The sequence below is a fragment of the Diabrotica virgifera genome, chromosome 5, assembly GCF_917563875.1.
Source record: "Diabrotica virgifera virgifera chromosome 5, PGI_DIABVI_V3a".
NCBI lineage: Eukaryota > Metazoa > Arthropoda > Insecta > Coleoptera > Chrysomelidae > Diabrotica > Diabrotica virgifera.
The window spans coordinates 20,360,065-20,378,499 of NC_065447.1; the positions used below are offsets into that span (position 1 = coordinate 20,360,065).

The 18,435-nt window shown below is 31.5% G+C and overlaps 1 protein-coding gene across 1 annotated transcript; it reads right to left on the reverse strand.

Annotated features, from left to right (window-relative positions):
* Positions 1–6,265: 6,265 nt before the first annotated feature.
* LOC126884888 (uncharacterized) lies at positions 6,266–17,167 on the reverse strand. Its single transcript, XM_050651198.1, has 4 exons — positions 16,714–17,167; positions 15,212–16,461; positions 14,527–14,821; positions 6,266–6,507 (listed from the first exon to the last, which is right to left on the reverse strand). Exons 1-4 carry the CDS (start codon positions 17,003–17,005, stop codon positions 6,266–6,268), a joined length of 2,079 nt encoding a protein of 692 aa, XP_050507155.1. The 5' UTR covers positions 17,006–17,167.
* Between the last annotated feature and the right edge of the window lie 1,268 nt (positions 17,168–18,435).

The following is an 18,435-nucleotide window of genomic DNA, read 5'->3' on the forward strand; positions in this document are numbered from 1 at the left end:
GTTTTCATCACATGATCCTTTTCCTAAAATTAATAAAATCATATCTATTGCTTCTGGAGTGGTTGGTGATGATAAGATTAATTGCCATAAAGCTCGTGAAGTTGGGATTGCTTCAATGGCCAAAATGACAGGTGAAACATTTAATAATATAAAATTAAAACGCTCTGAAAAAGTACTGCCTCTTTTAGCTGCGAGTAGCACCGTGAAAGTTCATGAAGAAGAAGTAGCTATAGATCCTGTATTATTATTTCAACGCATGAGTATCACTGAAGCTTTTGAGGATGAGATTGAAAAATTTTTTGAGTATGAATTAGCTCCTTACCCCTTATCACTTTTCGATGCAGCTGGAATGCGTAAAACAACAAAGTCAGCAATTTATGATTGCTTTGAATCGGTCAATACTGAGGTTGATCGTAGAAACGCTACTTACATTATTGATGGAGGGTACCTACTACATCACGTTGTGTGGGATCGAGAAGAAACCTTTAGCGTTATTTTTGACAAATATGTTCAGTATCTACGCAGACATTACGGGCTTACAGTGACAGTGGTATTTGACGGCTACAATGACTCGACAAAGAATATTAAATCTGCAGAACAACGTCGACGAACTACAAAAACATCATCGGGTTCCGAGATTATCTTTGATGAAAATATAACAGTTCCAGCGAATCAACAACAATTTTTCGCCAACATTAATAATAAATCTCGTTTCATTTCCATGTTAACTGACAAATTAACAGCTGCGAATATTGAAGTGAAACAAGCTAAAAATGACGCAGATGTCCTTATAATTGAGACAGCAATTGAAAAATTTAAGGCAACAAACACAACAATTGTAGTTGGTGAAGATGTTAATTTGTTGGTACTGATTACTGCATGGACTCCAGTAGATAAAGTTATTTATTTTCTGAAACCTGGAAGGGCTCAACAGCGAACAGAAATATATTCTTCGAATAGTTTATCGGCTTATCCCAAATGCCAAAAGTACATTTTATTTTTACATGCGATAACCGGCTGCGACACTACATCCGCAATGTACAGGAGGGGCAAAACGTCAGTACTTAAATTATTCGAAAAAAAAAGATTTGACTGACTGCTGTAAAGTTTTTACAGAACTTGATTCTACACCGCAAACAATAATTACGGAAGGAATTCGCTTTCTTCTTGCGGTTTATGGAGCTCCAAAAAAAATTATTTGTCTTGATAAATACCGATACTTAACTTTTGTAAAAAATACGCGAAACAAGAAACAAGTACAACTATCATGTCTTCCTCCAACATCAGCATCTGCTTTTCAACATTTGTATCGAGTATATTATCAAGTTCAAATATGGCTAGGCAATGAACTGAATCCAGAAGACTGGGGTTGGAAATTAATAGATAATACTCTGGAACCGATTAAAACCTTACTCCCACCTGCTCCAGAAAAACTCCTTAACAGTATTTTTTGCAATTGCAAAAAAGGTTGTAGTGCCAAATGTGGATGTAAAAAAGTCGGGTTGCTGTGTTCTCTAGTGTGTACCAACTGCCAAGGTCAGTCTTGCTCAAATGTCCAGTTTAGTACAACAGAGGAAGACTCCTGTGATTTTAATGAAGAGACCAATGACTCAGTCACATTTGAACAATTTTTGAACATCCAGCAAGAGGAAGAGGAAGAAGATGAAATCGAAGAAGACTTAACTGTTGAAGTAGACTTTCAAGAATATGAATCTGATTAAAATATCTAAAGAAATCAAAACAATACTTAACCTAATAATCAATAGTAATAAAATATATTCAATATCAATAATCAATATCAGTAATAAGGTAATATCTAGAACTTGACCGGTATTGTTTCCTTAAATTATCCTAAAATTGTCAAAACAGTTAGTGGAGTAGGCCTACAGGGGAAACCACGGTAAAAAAAACGCGCCGAGCACACTACCTCACAGGTGGTGTGGAAACGTGTGCATATCATGTATAATGTGACTCTTTGAATCGCGATATCTCAGGAATGGCAACTCTTAGGAAAAAAATAGTAAAGACTATTTTTGTAGAGAATTTTAAGATCTACAACTTTGGTATAAGGTTTTTTTTTGATAAAACTTACCGTTTTCGAAAAAAATCCAAAAAATCTCAAATTTTGACCTTTGACCCCGAATAACTTTTGACGCACACATGGGATCGATGGGGACTTTTTAAACTTTATTTGTTATGGTATACCCTAGCTCTCCACCAAAATTTGGCTCTGTGGCAATTTTTGTTATTTGAAATGTCTATATAGACCGGGTTAATAATTAACTACAATGTATGTATTTTGATGGGAAATAAGCCACAATTAAATTGAAAAATAATTTTATTAACATTTCGACGCCCAAATCGGGTGTGGTTGTCAAAATACAAATTACTGAAAATCAAAATGTTTATCTGATGAAAATCGGTCCGGGTTAGCCGGACTTCCGGGTTTTCGGGGGCCGACTTATCGGGGTTCCACTGTAGTTTGATTTTTGTATGTGTGTGTGTGTGTGTGTGTGTGTGTGTGTGTGTGTGTGTGTGTGTGTGTGTGTGTGTGTGTGTGTGTGTGTGTGTGTGTGTGTGTGTGTGTGTGTGTGTGTGTTCACAAAGGGAATTAAAATATTAAAATACAACAAAACATAGAGTAAGAAAACAATAGGTATATTAGATGAAGAGTGGTAGAAATTTTGTTTGGTAATCAAATTATGTAAATCAAAGCATTACCTACTATAAATAGATAGGTACATACATTTTCCAAATAGGTAAGTACCTACCTATGTAATTTTTTATTACAATACTGAAACATTTACAATTAAGTACGTACCTGTTGCTTTTAAAAACTATTTAAAAAGTTACTACAATTATAAACTTGATTTTGTCTGTGTCCTCACAACAATAAAAACTAATATACAATATTTGTTTATGCGTAACCTCCATATCGAACAATTATGGTCATGTCATTTGCATTTAAACACCCAACGAGAGCAAAGGTATAATGCGTCTGCGCCGGGGAACAAGGTTTTTTATGAATTCGCGCATATTAAATTTCACTCCCATCGCGCCTAAAGAAGTATAACTTCAAAAATGTTTATTTGACAAATAAGGATTGCTTTTCGCGTAAATTAAATGTTCAAACTTCCAAGACGCAGGTGGTTGGCGAGTGCTGGTTTGAACATTGAATTTAAGCGAAAAACAAATGCTTATTTGTCAAATAAGTATTTTTTCCTGTTGTCTGATAATAGTAAAATGTATTTTGAATTAAACAAATTACATACATTCTTCTTTTTTGTCAATTAATTTACTTTAAAAAAATTTCTTTTAGTCACTGTGTATAAACAATTATGTTAATATTTATATTACTGAATACAAAATTAATACTCTTTCATGTAAGCTATCACACGGCCCCTAGTCTCATTTTAAAAAATCATCGATTGCGTTATCACGTCCATATGGATGACGTCACTCGTATGAAATATAATATTCCAAAATATCGTAATTTAAAAGTAAAAATCGAGCTGTTTCAGGATTTTTCCACAAAGTGGCAGGTTTACGAAATATCGAATTTATTCCAGACATTTGCACCTTACTGTATGCTATGAAGAATACGAATAATTATACGAAGAATAATGGAAGATTCTTGAAAATTTAACAGACAAGAATAGACGACGAATGGATAAGAAGCATTCCGATCACCTCCTTATTCTTCTTCTTTTCTTCTTCTTGATGTGCGTATTAGTGGCGAATGGAGATCATCATGTCAAACTTTATTTTATCTGAAGCAGCGTGTAAAAGCTGCACAGACGTGTTCAACCATTTTCTAAGTAAGATTGCTGACTGCGCATCATCTTTCTTCTCTGGATAAACTGTGTACTAGTTCCTTCCATTCACTTCTACTTCTTGCTCTATTTTTGACTTAGCCCATCGTAGTCCAATTTTTTCGTATTCTACCGTTGTAGTTCTTTTCCAACTGTTGTTTGGCCGTCTTATCTGTTCTCTTTATTTTTCACTCTGGATGGAATTCAAGTGCTTGTCTCGTTATGTTGCTTTGATCTTTTCTTAAAATATGGCCAATCCATTTTCATTTTATTTACTCGATTGTAGTAGATTTACTGTGTTCATTGCAATAGTTTTGTATTAGTTATTCTGTTGGGTCAGTATATTTTTGGGATTTTTCTTAAAAATTTGTTTACAAAAGTTTACATTTTTTTAGTTTTACTTTCGTCCTGTTTCCATGTATCTGCTCCGTAACGTTTTATATTAGTCTATTATTTTTTAGTGTGACTACTTTTGCTTAATGGAGTCCTCTTTAATGATAATAAAAAAATATGAAAAATTTTTTTTAAGAAACGCTTTTCTTTATTTGCGAGTGACTAAAATTAAAAATATTATAAAATAATCAACTAAAAAGCCAAAAATAAAAAAATTTGAAAAAATCTAACACATTCGTTAAAGAAAAGCGTGGCGCGTCATCATCGAATAAACGGTTTTCGACCCACGCTTTTTTTAACGAATGTGTTAGATTTTTTAAATTCTTTTTATGTTTGGCTTTTTAGTTGATTTTTTTATAATATTTTTAATTTTAGTCACTCGCAAATAAAGAAAAGCGTTTCTTAAAAAAATTTTTTTCATATTTTTTTATTTTTTTACTTTTTAGTCTTACACTTTTCAAACATTAAAATATATCGTCATGTTTATTAAAATATGTATAAAACATAATATGATGTACTAACATGAAAAGTAGTCGAAATCGGCAAAAAATTTGAAACTTTATTGTTTATTTATGAAGCATAACGTAAACAATTAACGTAAAAAGTGAAATTATGTATAGTTCATATAATTAGCTACAAGCTGTAAAAGTTTCAAGTTTCTTCATTGTAGAAAACAAGAGAATTTAAGTATTTTCCGTTAAAATCGTTTTTTTATTTAAACAATTATTAATAAACATAAACAATTTTTTTGTTGACTGTTCGTGTATTGTTCCCGCGAATGCATATGTCTGTAAATTTTCAGTCATTTACATTGAAGAAAAGGCAGTCAAATTAACGTCTAAAGATTTGACCCAAACAATTGAGCTAAAGAAAAGCTTTTAATTAATACGCCAAAACAACTTTTAATATTAATTGCAGCACAAAACGTCTCTACCGGTGGTTTTTCTAAGACTACGATAAAAACACGAATTTTTTGAATTCGAGTTTTGGTTGAAGCTTTATTTCGTATCGTATTGAAATTTGACACGAATAAGCGCCGATTTTTATACTTATAAATAAATATATGAGCTTTCAAAATTTGAAACTTTATTGTTTATTTATGAAGCAAAACGTGAACAATTAACGTAAAAAGTGAAATTATGTATAGTTCATATCATTAGCTACAATCCGTAAAAGTTTCAAGTTTTTACATTGTAAAAGACAAGAGAATTTAAGCATTTTCCATTGAAATCGTTTTTTTTTATTTAAACATAACAATTAATAAACATAAATTTTTTTTATTGACTATTCGTGTATTGTTCCCGCGAGTGCATATCTCTGCAAATTTTTATTCATTTGAATTGGAGAAAAGGCAGTCAAATTAACGTCTAAAAATTTGACGCAAACTATTGAACTAAAGAAAAGCGTTTAAAAATCAACAAAAAACTCTGTAACAACACATAGCCAATGAAAAAGAACGAGTATTGGAATCATCACCCAGATTATAGTTTTTAAAATACTTCCGAATAGACTTCAACCGAACTTACAATCTCTTAAAAATATTTGCTTCATCCAAGCGAGAGAGATGCCTATCAAGTAGTCTGTCAGCGATCCTGTCAAATTCTTAAGGAACAGCTACTGCACCGAAATTTATTATAAAAAAATTGTGAAACTCGGCAGCGCGTCAAAACCGTATATTAAAGCAATAAAGAGATTATATCAGCAGCATACGCTCGTTTGACAGATATATGGCTTTGATTTTCGATTCAGTAAGTTCAAGTTTATTGCCGAGCTTGGCGTGTTTTTTACACAGTTATATTTTTTTGTATTTGTAACTTACGATCTGTAAATCTCTTAAAAATCTTGTTAAAACAAATATACCATATATTGTATATGTAGTACTCGTTTGGAGGTATTATTAAAATGCGTGTTTGTTAAATTTTTTTTAACAAACTCTACATAATTATTTGTGTCCTTTATTTAATCCATAATTTTTTAAAAACGTTTCTCATAAATCTTTTCCTTGATTTAATCCAGTTGGTTCCTGGCGGTTCGTCAAACTCGTATAATTGGTGCTGATGCTAACTTCTCCACATATTGCTAGGCGCATCTACTGTCTTCTGGTGATGTGAATCCAGGTCCCAGTACAGTAGGGATAGATGAGTAGATCTCATATAGCCGGTTGGTATTCTATACGTTTCATTTAATCCAGTGGTGACCTCTGGGTTTGCACCCAATTTGCTCCCTACAAGTTTCCTGAGAAGGTTGTTTCTCTTAGTAACCTGGTGTCTTGTACTCTGACAGTGGATCCTGTTACTAGGGCCTGTCAAAAATCTAAATATTTAAAGCGTATTTCATTTTCCACTCTCTTTGTGTGAGAGTTTTCCCTTTACGGCGGTACCAAAGTGGTCAGCGTAAACAGATCTTTCAGTTTGGGGGTGCATTGACTGTTCGTTGGTGTAGAGTTTAAATAGAGACGGTATGCTTCTTTTCATGATTATTTTTCAGTGCGTCACAAATGATAGAAAAAAAGGTAAGTCCATGATAATATACATTTTAGGGACATGACATTTTAGTTAAATCTGACAGTTGTCACATTTTATTTGCAATTTGGCATACAATCAAATCAATTGTGTTCATTGCATTTATAAAATGGTATTTTCTTTGATTTGTATAGTCTTATAAGTTGTACAGATTATATTCGTAGATATATTATATAATTAGTAAAGAATGTTTTTTCCGATTATAGCGCCATCTATTGACCACTAGAATAAATGTTATAAATGTCACCGACGAAATGTAATCACCGACGTGCGTTTTTTTCTGTCACATGCAATTTAATGCGTTAGAAAGAAATCAAAAAACTGTGACGCACTGAAAGATCCTCATGAGAAAAAGCATACCAGAACACTTCCTTGAGGTATGCCATTTTTTTTGTTCTCCATTAGCTTCTCTTTTTATTTATAACAACGCAGAAACCACTATGACATGATCAAGGTTAGCAATATTCACTAAAAATCCCCTGTAAATATACCAGCATTGCCTATTTCTTATATTAATTACGGTAATACAGGTAAGTTCTGAAATTTTAAAACTGCCTTCCTGTTCGTTTCTTAACTGTATACAGGGTGAGGCAGATAACTGGCCTATTAGAAATATCTCGAGAACTAAAGACAACAGAATCATGAAAATTGGAATACAGGGGTTTTGAAGGATGATCTATTAAATGAAAATATTTTCATCTCTTTGCAACTTCCGGTTATACCGGAAGTTGATTATAACTTTGTTTTTTTAAATGGGACACCCTGTATATTTTTACATTTTTGGATTCTCTTCGATGTCTTCATTCTTAAAATATGAGGATTTGTAATGTTATACAGGGTATTTTAAAAGATAATTACGTTTTTTTATTAATTTCGTAGCAATGTCCACACCCTGTAGAATTGTAGTAGTTTGACAACTAAAACTCTACTTACGTTCAAATGATTTTTAATATAGTCTACTATTGTTAAGAATCATTAGTATAGCTAAATTTTTAATTTTAGTATACAGGGTTGGTCGAAACTCGGAATGAGTATTTTCTGAGTTTTCTTAAATGGAACACCCTGTACTTTAGTATTGTAGTGAAATGATATTTTATGGTACTTTTTTATTTCTCAAGCATTCCCTATACCTAACTGCTTTAATTTGTGCTTAATTGTTAGTCGCACCAACAATCTTAATTACGTAGGTATTTTGATAGCTAAACCATTATTGGTAATTTTAAGGATCAGTCTGGATTAATATGTATTTATTTCTGAAAAATTATTTGTAATTGAATATTTTCACGGCCAACCTAATAAAATTTTACGTATTTTTTGTTGCAATTAATGTTTAGCTATAATCACCAATAACTCACAAATTAAAGCAGTTAGGTATAGGGAATACTTATAAAATTAAAAAGTACTATGAAATACCATTTCATTACAATACTAAAATACAGGGTGTTCTATTCAAGAAAACTCAGAAAATATTCATTCCGAGTTTCGACCAACCCTGTATACTAAAATTTCAAAATAAGCTATACTAATGATTCTTAGCAATAATAGACTATATTAGAAATCACTTGAACGTAAGCAGAGTTTTTAATGTCAAAGTATTACAATTCTACAGGGTGTGAATACCCTGTATAGTATTACAAAATCTCATATTTTAAGAAAGAAGATATTGAGGAGAATCCAAAAATGTAAAAATATACAGGGTGTCCCATTTAAAAAAACCAAGTTATAAGCAACTTCCGGTATAACTGGAAGTTGCAAAGAGATGAAAATATTTTCATTTAATAGATCATTCCTCAAAACCCCTTTATTCCAATTTTCATGATTCTGTTACCTTTAGTTCTCGAGATATTTCTAATAGGCCAGTTATCTGCCTCACCCTATATAATATTTTTATTTAAAAGAATATAATAATCCAAACTCATAATTAGGATTTTTTTTTTAAATTTTTTAAGAAATGTTTTGTAGTAGATCATATTGCTAAAGATACCGCATGATTTCATTTTTAATTAGTGAGCAGTAGAAAATTATGTATAGTGCAATACGCTCTTGATACCTTTTCGCAACCCATCCAATTCATCATGTCCATCAGATCAACAACTCTTCAGCAACATTAATCCCTGACGTAATTCCTGACACGATAAAAATTCTCACATCCTCTTTCGGTCGAAGAGAAGAAGAAGAAATGCAGGTTATTTATTCGTTTCGGAGGTGTATTGCCCGCGGTAACGAGACCGGCCCATAATTCACCAGGTAGGGACGTGGGGGAGACGATGCTCTCTGAAGGAGACTGCCACAACCTCCAATTTAATTATTAATTACTGATGATACTCGACGCAATTAAATGTTTTGTAATGCTTTGACCCCACGGCGAACGATGATGCACGCAACATGTGGGAATTATTGCAGTTTTTTAAACGAAGATAAATTGGCTCACACCTTTTTCTCCAAAATATTACATAGACATCTTAAATAAATACAAAAACCATTATTTATATATGCACTAGATATTGATTATTAGGTTTAATATTTTCATCACTCTCTGAGTTTATTGGTTTCGTTTGTTTAATTTCATTCTTTTATTTTTAAACTTTATTTACTTTACCTTTACTTGTTTTGGTTATTTTATTGTTTGATTTTAGAGTTTCTGTTGCATCATTCTTAATGTCAAGATGTTCAACAATTATACTTTTTCAGTTTTAGATCATATTCAGTTTACCAGCTTCATCTGATATTATGAGATTCGTTATATTCGACTCCATTTAGTCTTTTCTTAGAAAAGAGTCAGTAAGTGGCTTTTTGAACTTAGATTTAGGTTACCTGGCATCTGGTATTTTCATTTTCAACTGTCCATTATCCAATATTTCCAATATTTTTAATTATCTCTCCAGACTTTCTACTTATTTTTCCTTTTAATTATCTTCCCGTATAAGGAAGACAAGAATAAAAAACCGCTAAACGCCGTAAAAATGAGTGGCGCATAAAATATTCCAGCTACAAAAGATCTGATATGAATATTACGTGGCGCGAAAATGGATTTTCATTAGATGCAAAACAAAATTCTAATTTTATTTTAAAAGATTTTTCCATAATATTTGCTAAATTTTAAGTAAACGCGCCACAAAAGCGTAACTTTGATACAGTTTAAATTTTGAAACTCTTTTGTGGCGCGTTTACTTCAAATTTAGCAAATATTATGGAAAAATCTTTTAAAATAAAACTAGAATTTTGTTTTGCATCTAATGAAAATCCATTTTCGCGCCACGTAATATCATTGATTATAAACACACACATAGATACCTCACTCAAAGGTAAAAACGAATTCAGTGTTAAACTCCGCCTACTTACACCTCTTTACCCCTCAAGCCTAAGTACTACCTGACTGTATGGTGGCGACATTAATTGAAATCTTTGCCAAGATTGAAAAATAAATTTGAGTTACCTGCTCCAGCCATTGTCCAGTGCAATAGACGACAATATAAGGGTGGCATTCAGCATTTTCACAAATAATTTTAACGTGCTTGTAATCTATATTATGGAATTCCGATTTTACTTCAGAAAAAACGCTAAAAATTGATTAATGAAAACAGTAGAGGATTTTTAAAAATTATTTATTTATCAATACACTACAAAGGAATAACAAAATATAAAATACATAATAAAATTAGCAGTGATAAATTACATGTCATGTAAATTACTTTTTTGTAACTTTTCAAACAAATTAATTTCCAGAATTGATGCAAACTAAAATATTTCAAGCTAAGATACATAATTTATTTCCAGATTTAGTCCATTCACTCACGGTAAAATATTGCAAAAAACCTCCTAATTTTAAAGAATCGCTTGGATTGACATGAAATTTGGCTTACGCCTAGCTAAGATGTCAAAGAAAAACAAATGATGTACCGATGTGTGCTTTGGCCCTATGGTTCAGTATCACCCCTTCTCGGGAGTGAAAAAATATATGTTCAAGATAAGTTCAGAAGTGCCTAAAATCACTAATTCTAAGCAACTTTTGTTCTATAGAGTTTTTTTCACTACGTCAATACTTATTTCGAGTTATTGAAAAATAAGTTCTTTTTCGTCAAATTCCATGTTGAATATTTCAACGTGAAATAATAAAAAAAATGAAGCACTTTTCGACGAAAACTCATTACAACTTTTTTTAAAGTGTTTAAAAAAGGTTTATTTATATTATTTTTGTTAAGTTTCTAGCGTCAAAAGTAAGCAAGTTATGATCAAAATATATTTGGTTCTTATTTTTTTGTTAAAAAATCGTGAAAATCACCCCCTAATTAGCATCCTAAATGAAATTAATCGTTACAACTTCACAAGATCACAACTTGCTTTACTCGTGTATGTATTGTTTCATCGGTTCAAAGTGGAAATTTTTGAAGGAGCTCTAGTTGAAAGGGCTTGAACTAGTCAAAAATCACGAGTGTATGCAAATTTTGAACAGCCACATCTATACCAATTTTTGCCTTACAGAAAAACAAAAAATCCAAAATATTCAGAAAAGCAAAACCTACATTTTTTTTACTCTTTGTGATTTTTGGTGTCACTAATAAATTTTAAGTTATTTTGAAAAAAACATTTTTTTCAAAATAAAAAAAATTGTTAAAAAATAAGCCCTTTGAACAAATGAAACTTACAGATCAGTATAAATAATACATAAGTAAAGTAACTTGGGAAGCGGTAACGATTAATTTGATTTAAAATGCTAATTGGGGGCTGATTTTCCCGAGTTTTTTTGACCAACTTTATTTTGAGCGTAACTTACTTTTTATGCTAGAAACTTATTAAAAAACAAAAATGAATATTTTTTTGAACACTTTAAAAAAGTCGTACTGAGTTTTCCCCAAAAAGTGTAAACTTTTTTGGTTATTTCACGTTGAAATATTTGCTTTGAAATTTGACAGATATGAAACTATTTTTCATTAGTTACAACTTTGCTTCTACTGGGTCTAGAGAGTTCATACATACACCATTTTTTTCTCTTTTTAGAAGCTATATTTTTACTGGAAACCTTTTTTTCGGTAAAATACATATTTACTTTTTCAGTTATTTGCAAAAACCCACCTAAAAAGTGTTTTTTTTTTGTTGAAAAATGAACATATTTACTCGCAAATACCTCGAAAAGTATTAACTTGCTTAGAATTACTTTTCTTCTTTCCTATATGTATTCCAAAATTTCGTGTCAACCCAAGCGGTTATTTAAAATTTGGAGTAAAAACCGTGATTCAATGGTATTATTGGTTTCTATTATAGTTTTCTACTGTAATTTTAGCTATAGTTTTATAATAGTTAAGATTATATTTAGAAAATTGTATCATGTTGTGACTGGCTGTATGGCATTTACCAATTCCAATTAAATAAATAAATAAAAATGTTATAAAACTAGACAATAATACTACTATAACTACAGCTAAATTAATCGCAATAGTTGAAGTATTCAAATATCTACATTATTAATTTACCAAAAATAAAACCTAATATATAGCTATAAATTTTTACAAAATAACTGCAAATATCTAGGAACCTGGGTAAATAAAAACGATTACCAAAATGTATCTATTAGAGAAATCAGGACACACATTGAAATTGCAAGACAAGCATTTATAAAAATGAAAAAAATGTTTGTTAATCGAGATCTTCCTCTGTAGCTGAGGATAAGAGCCTTAGGATGCTACGTGTTCTCGACTTTGTTACATGGAATGGAAAGCTAGACACTAAAAGTAGACAATATAAATAAGTTGGAAGCATTTGAGATGTAGTGCTATAGAGGGATTTTGAAAATACCTAGATCTAACGAGTTACAAATGCAAAAGTATTAAGAAGGTTACAATGTTACAAAAGGATTGCGAGGTGATAAAGAACATCAATACAAGAAAGCTGGATTTAGGCCAAATTACCAGAGGAGCGAAATATGAGATATTAGGCTCATAATGCAAGGTAAAATTAAGGGTAAAAGATCCATAGGTAGAAGAAGAATTTCCTGACTGAGAGACTTAAGAGAGTGGTATAGTTGCAGCTCAATAGATATTTTCAAAGCAGGCGCCAATAAGGTACGGATAGCTGTAGTGATGGCCAACCTTCGATATGAGAAGGAACTTCGACAAGAAGAAGAGGATATAAATGTTGTTCTGATAGTAACATTCTACTACAAAAAATTGACAATTTATCTAGAAAAGGCAATATAGAAGTCTGTGCAAAATAAGAAATTGTACAGAGGTGAACTAAAATCAATATGATTTACTGTTCGATCGCATACTTTTTACATTTAAAAATTATCTAAGGACTTTCTAGAATTAAGACATCGATGTTTTAAAAAAAAGTAGTGGTGAGTACCAAATACAATAGATTATTATCTTTCTTTGAAAAAATACCACAAATTCCCAACGTTCAAAATGAATAATGTAAGTACATACATATCTTGATAAAGTGACAGGGAATTTCCAACATATAAATAGTTGAAGGCCATTTGCCTAGGAACAATAGGTAAAAGCTGGATTAAACAGACAGGATTAGAAAGTTTAAAACATCACTAATGAGATCATATTTAAAAACAAAGTAAATAAGTATATTTGAATGTTAATTCTTTTCAAACTAAGATCACAGTATAAAGAGGGAACCTCTATATACTGTGATAAGATTGTAAAATTAAAATATTGGGAAAAAAAGATATATATTTATTATTTCTTTTTCTGAAGAAGTACTTTCATTGTTGACAATATTGAAACATTTTATTATTATTAAAAGTCGAGAACAATTAAAAACCACGTTAATATTTATATGAAAGTGCTTTAAAAATGAAGGTATATGACTCTTGAGAAGAATTAATATTTTTTAACAAACTTGGTATACGACTCATAATATCTGACATCTGATTCTTTTATTTTTAGTTTTGAGACATGCAAGTTTTTATCAATAATACATTTTCCCCTAAACTTAATAAAAAAGTTTTCTATATGATTCCAAGGTTTTAAGACATACTGGTATTGTTTTCCTGATATTATAAAATACTTGTTAATATCTACTGTATATAGAGACTAAAGCTGATAGTGTAGTTTAACATACAGTTAAGTCCACGGTTATTTACCCGTGCGTCATTCATACCCGGCGAGATAAAACATATACTTTTTATCTAGCATCATTCTCTTCCACGCATGAAACTAAAGACAAACCAGCTACCGCCTGTTATTAAGTAAAAACACATGTTATTTTTATGAACGCACTAAACTCAGTACATTGAAAAGATCTAGGTAGAAAAAAAGACGTTTTCACATTTTAAATACAATTTGTGACGTTTCTGGTTTGTTTACTTTTGTGGCTGTCAGTCTGTTGAATTTTTTGCTGTTTATTTGTCGAATTTTTGCATTTTGATGTTTGTTTACCTTTACTTTTATCGAAAATAAGTAATTTTCTGTGAATCTTTTCCCTTTTAGTTTTCTGTTTGCTTTCATTAACGTTATACCACTGACAAGTTTTAAAAAGTTTGATTTTTACCAAAAATTTTATAATTTTCCTTTTATGGTCTTCGCAGCTTTTAAGCCAATTAGTAGTTAATAAAATATGGTTAGTCACATAGGTTTCAATTTTTTCGAAAACTGCATTATCTACTTTAAATAAATTAAAAGCCTCGTGAAACTTTTCTAACAATATTGTAGTAATAGTAACAAACAAATCTGATGGTCTCTGAAGAAACTTTATTTCTTCATTTGCGCCATAATCTCTGAAAAGTAACATTAATTCGTGTTTCTGTAATAGAATTTTGTTGTCTTTTAGCAAGTCTTCCTGGCATTTACCACAATTCAAGTTCTTTATAATCTTATAGTAAATATAACCAGCGACATATGTAACAGCACACGTTTCTAAATTTGTTATGCTACATTTGCTGGAATGTGCCGTGCTTAAAATTTGGTTGTCATTATTTTCCTTTTGCATGTCTAAAGATTGTTCTACATGAACTGTTTGGGTTTCAATGGACTCGTCAGATATTTCGACGCTGGTTACTTCGTGGGTTAAATCTAAATTATCAGTTTGTGCTATTTCACAATTTCCATTGTCTAAAGCAATTTTTAGTTTAATATTTGTGTTATGCTTAATGGCAATTCTTAACTGACTAACACTAGGTGTTGGATTGTAACCACCCCGATTGCGCACAATAGAGAAAAAATTTTCTAGAGGATCTTGGTTCAGAAAAGATGTTAAAAGATATGACACATTATATTTTTGAAGTTCCTCCCACAAACATAAAACTGACAAAATTGTCCACTGAAAGCCGTGTAGACAGTGAATATTATTTCTCTCTTTCTGATTTTCAAAAACTTTAATTTTTTTAAAATATTCTAAACCTGCTTTTAAGTTTTCAGTTGACTTGCTTAAAGTTGACATTGGCTTTCTGTTTGGGTTACTATCACTACAATATTTGCTGTTAAGACCATCAAAAATATTATTTATAATTTTTAAAAATTCGGCAGTATAAGGAGCCGTTTTGGTGTGTAACTGGCCTACAGATTTTGCTGTTGATATTGCTGAGGCAACTGAGTTGGAAAAAATTTGGGCTGCTAATTTTACACGCATTTTTTGGAAATTATTAGGGTTTATGTGAACGTCTGTTATTTTCACCATGCATCGTGCTCTCACATTGGTTCTATCGATGTTGTATGTGTATTCAATATCTTGCCACGATATCTGGTTAGAATCTGCAAAAAACGTCAACTTTTTGTTAAGAAAATTATTTCTTAGACTTTTTAATAAGTGGGGTGTATCAAAAACAGTGAAAATCCTCTGATTTCCTATTTCTATTGCAGGCTGATCCTTACATGCGCCTAACAGCTTAAATAAAGCTCTATTATTAGATGCTTGATCACACACTAACACTTTTGGTATATACCCAATATTTTGTAATTTTGAAACAACTTCAACTACAATGTTTTTTAAGTTGTCGCTATGTATTGGACCACCTGTAACAAAATAGCAAATCGGAATCTTCCAGTTATGTAGCAAGCCGCGCATCATGAAAACCAGACCTGTGTTGGCAAGTTTGTTTGTTCTTCCTAAAGCACCTAAATCTTGAAACCCTTCTATAATGTCATCTAATTTATTGTACTCCAATTTTTTTTTCAAAGAAATTTCATCAAACATTAACACACAAATTTTTTCCAACTCATCCATTGTCTCTGCTTTTTTCTTCAACTTGTCAATTAAGGAAGTGTTTAAACCAGTTCTTAATTTTATGACACGCAACCAAGTTTGAATTGTTTTTACTGAAGGTAATATAAAGTTAAGAGATCTAATTAAAAATTTGTAACAACTAGGAGACTTATAATAAATGGCCAGAGCTAAATCCTTTTCATTGTGACTCCATTGTGAACGAGTTTTGTGTGAAAACTGCATATTAACAAATGTGTGCACGTATTTGCTTTTATTTTCTAACAGTACCTGTAACATGAATTTGGTTGCCGATTTTTTTTTTGTTGTTCTTCTACAACGCTGACTGTTCTTCTGACGGCACTTCTTCTTTAAAGCATTTACTTGATACTCCAATTTTTTTACCTTCTCCGTCAATTCAGTTTCAAGTTTTGTGGGCAAATTAATTTCAAAACTGGAAATATCACTGAGACTACTACTTGATCTCTTAGGCGATGGAGTTGACCTAACCATACAATCGTCACTTGTAGATCTTTTACGTTTCGTACCGCAATAAACGTATGTAGAGCATACTGGTGGGATATCACCTAAAATAGGTGTAATCATTGAAATGTATGTGTAATTTTAATTAAAGCAAAACAAGCATCATCATTATTTCTGGAGTGATAGTAACAACGCATTCATATTTAAAAAAAAAATCTCTTTTGATTTAATTGTATAAAAATATTTAAATCATTCAATATCCACTGATTTTATATAAAATATATTTTAATAGTAGTATTCTCATTGACAAAGCGCATTAGGCAAACATAAAAATATTTATAAAATTGAGTACTCACCTAAATCAGTTGTTAACTGTGTAAATTTTAGAGGAACAGCATTTTTCCTTAATAACTTTCTTTGGCCACTTTGGTAAATATGTTCCACTGCAAAATGATGCTGGCAAATTACCCTCTGTATAAGGTCAGTGATATCCATCAATAAAATATCAATGTTCCCGCAGTTTTTTTGCCAAATTTTTGTACGCTCTACGTCTTTCAGTGGAAATTTAAAGAAAGATATATTATTATTTGTTCCATCGTTTCTTTCAAAACATCCCGCGTAAACACACTTATGAGTTACAGAGGCCATTTTGTCTAAAATATGAGTCCTTTTTTTATAAAATTCCGCTCTAATTTGTCACAACACCTGCCTGTCACAGATAATACACCTATAGGGTAAGTTCGGCCCTGACACTACTCCTACCTCCTCGCAAGTCAGAGAGAGAATGAGAAATCTCGATACGGTTTTCGAGTAGCGCCATCTAGTTGTTGATACGTCTTTCGGTTACCAAGAGGTGAGCTATCTATGGGTTTTTTTAATCAATGGTAATATTCATATCAGATCTTTTGTAGCTGGAATATTTTATGCGCCACTCATTTTTACGGCGTTTAGCGGTTTTTTATTCTTGTACCAGGAGTTTTTCAAAGTTATTTATAAATTAAATGTATGAAGTAAAATGCAATGTTCCCCTATTACACGTCAAGCTTTATAAATGGTCACCTTTGTTGCATTATATCCCAAATGATCTAGTGTCCATCGAATGTACACTAGATTTTTTTCTATTCGAAATAGATTGAAACAAAAATATTGAGATGGCCAGTAAATGAAATCGGATTGCCCGTTGCTAGATCAAATTTAGCGTCGTAACCACTACAACTACATAAACCATTTCGGGAATAATCGTTAATTGGATTATACTTTTGTAGCTTAATAACTTCTAAACGGCTTAACCGATTTTGATCAGTAAACATGAGTTTGAAACGTATTGACCAGTAGTATCTGATGGATCTAAGGTCAAGTATGATAACTGAACCTATTACAGGAATTATTGAGCTTGAGAAACCGTTTTTCCCACAGGAAATATATTTATCATACTTATGAAGCCTATAACCTAAAAATTCGAATTTTTCCGGATATAAGGTATACACCGTTAGATTCGTCTTGAGTCTTTCTACAAACGCTAAGTTACTGGCGCAATTCGTAGGTTGAAATGTTGAGCAATTGTCTAAAAACCAAAATTTTCAAAGTTTAGTTTTTCAGTTTTTCGGCTATACTGAGCTGTGTGTATGTCTGATCCTGACGGCTTAAACACGATTTGAAATATTGATAAACACTATTGATTTGATGTATTTGCAGTTCTCCTGCCTCGTCTTGGTCCGAATATATATACCCCCAAAAAATATGCCGTTTTGTACTTACCAAGGCGTATAGCTGGCTTATGGGTGGTCAAAAGTCACAAACTACACCAGTTCTAAATCGGCCCTGACCCCCTCTTCAAACACAGAGAAAAAATATCAAATCGGTTTAACTTTCAAACACACATACATACATATCCACAAACATTTTCCCTTTTTTAAATAAAAATTGAGTCACATTTCTAAACTCTATAACTTTTGAATGGTATAACCGATTTTCAAAATTAGACATGCGTTGGAAAGGTAATGGTCAGGTTCTATTAGAAGCCGCAAAGGTTGGACTTAATTTTTAAAGTTTTTTGGAGTTTTGGGGACGAGAACGAA

Excerpts from the sequence above, each read along its gene's own strand:
- LOC126884888 (XM_050651198.1), bottom strand. The coding sequence starts at position 17,005 with ATGGCCTCTGTAACTCATAAGTGTGTTTACGCGGGATGTTTTGAAAGA. Across the intron at positions 16,462-16,713 it reads ACAGTTAACAACTGATTTAG|GTGATATCCCACCAGTATGC; the intron begins GTGAGTACTCAA and ends CACCTATTTTAG. Across the intron at positions 6,508-14,526 it reads TATAAAGAACTTGAATTGTG|GCCCTAGTAACAGGATCCAC; the intron begins GTAAATGCCAGG and ends GATTTTTGACAG.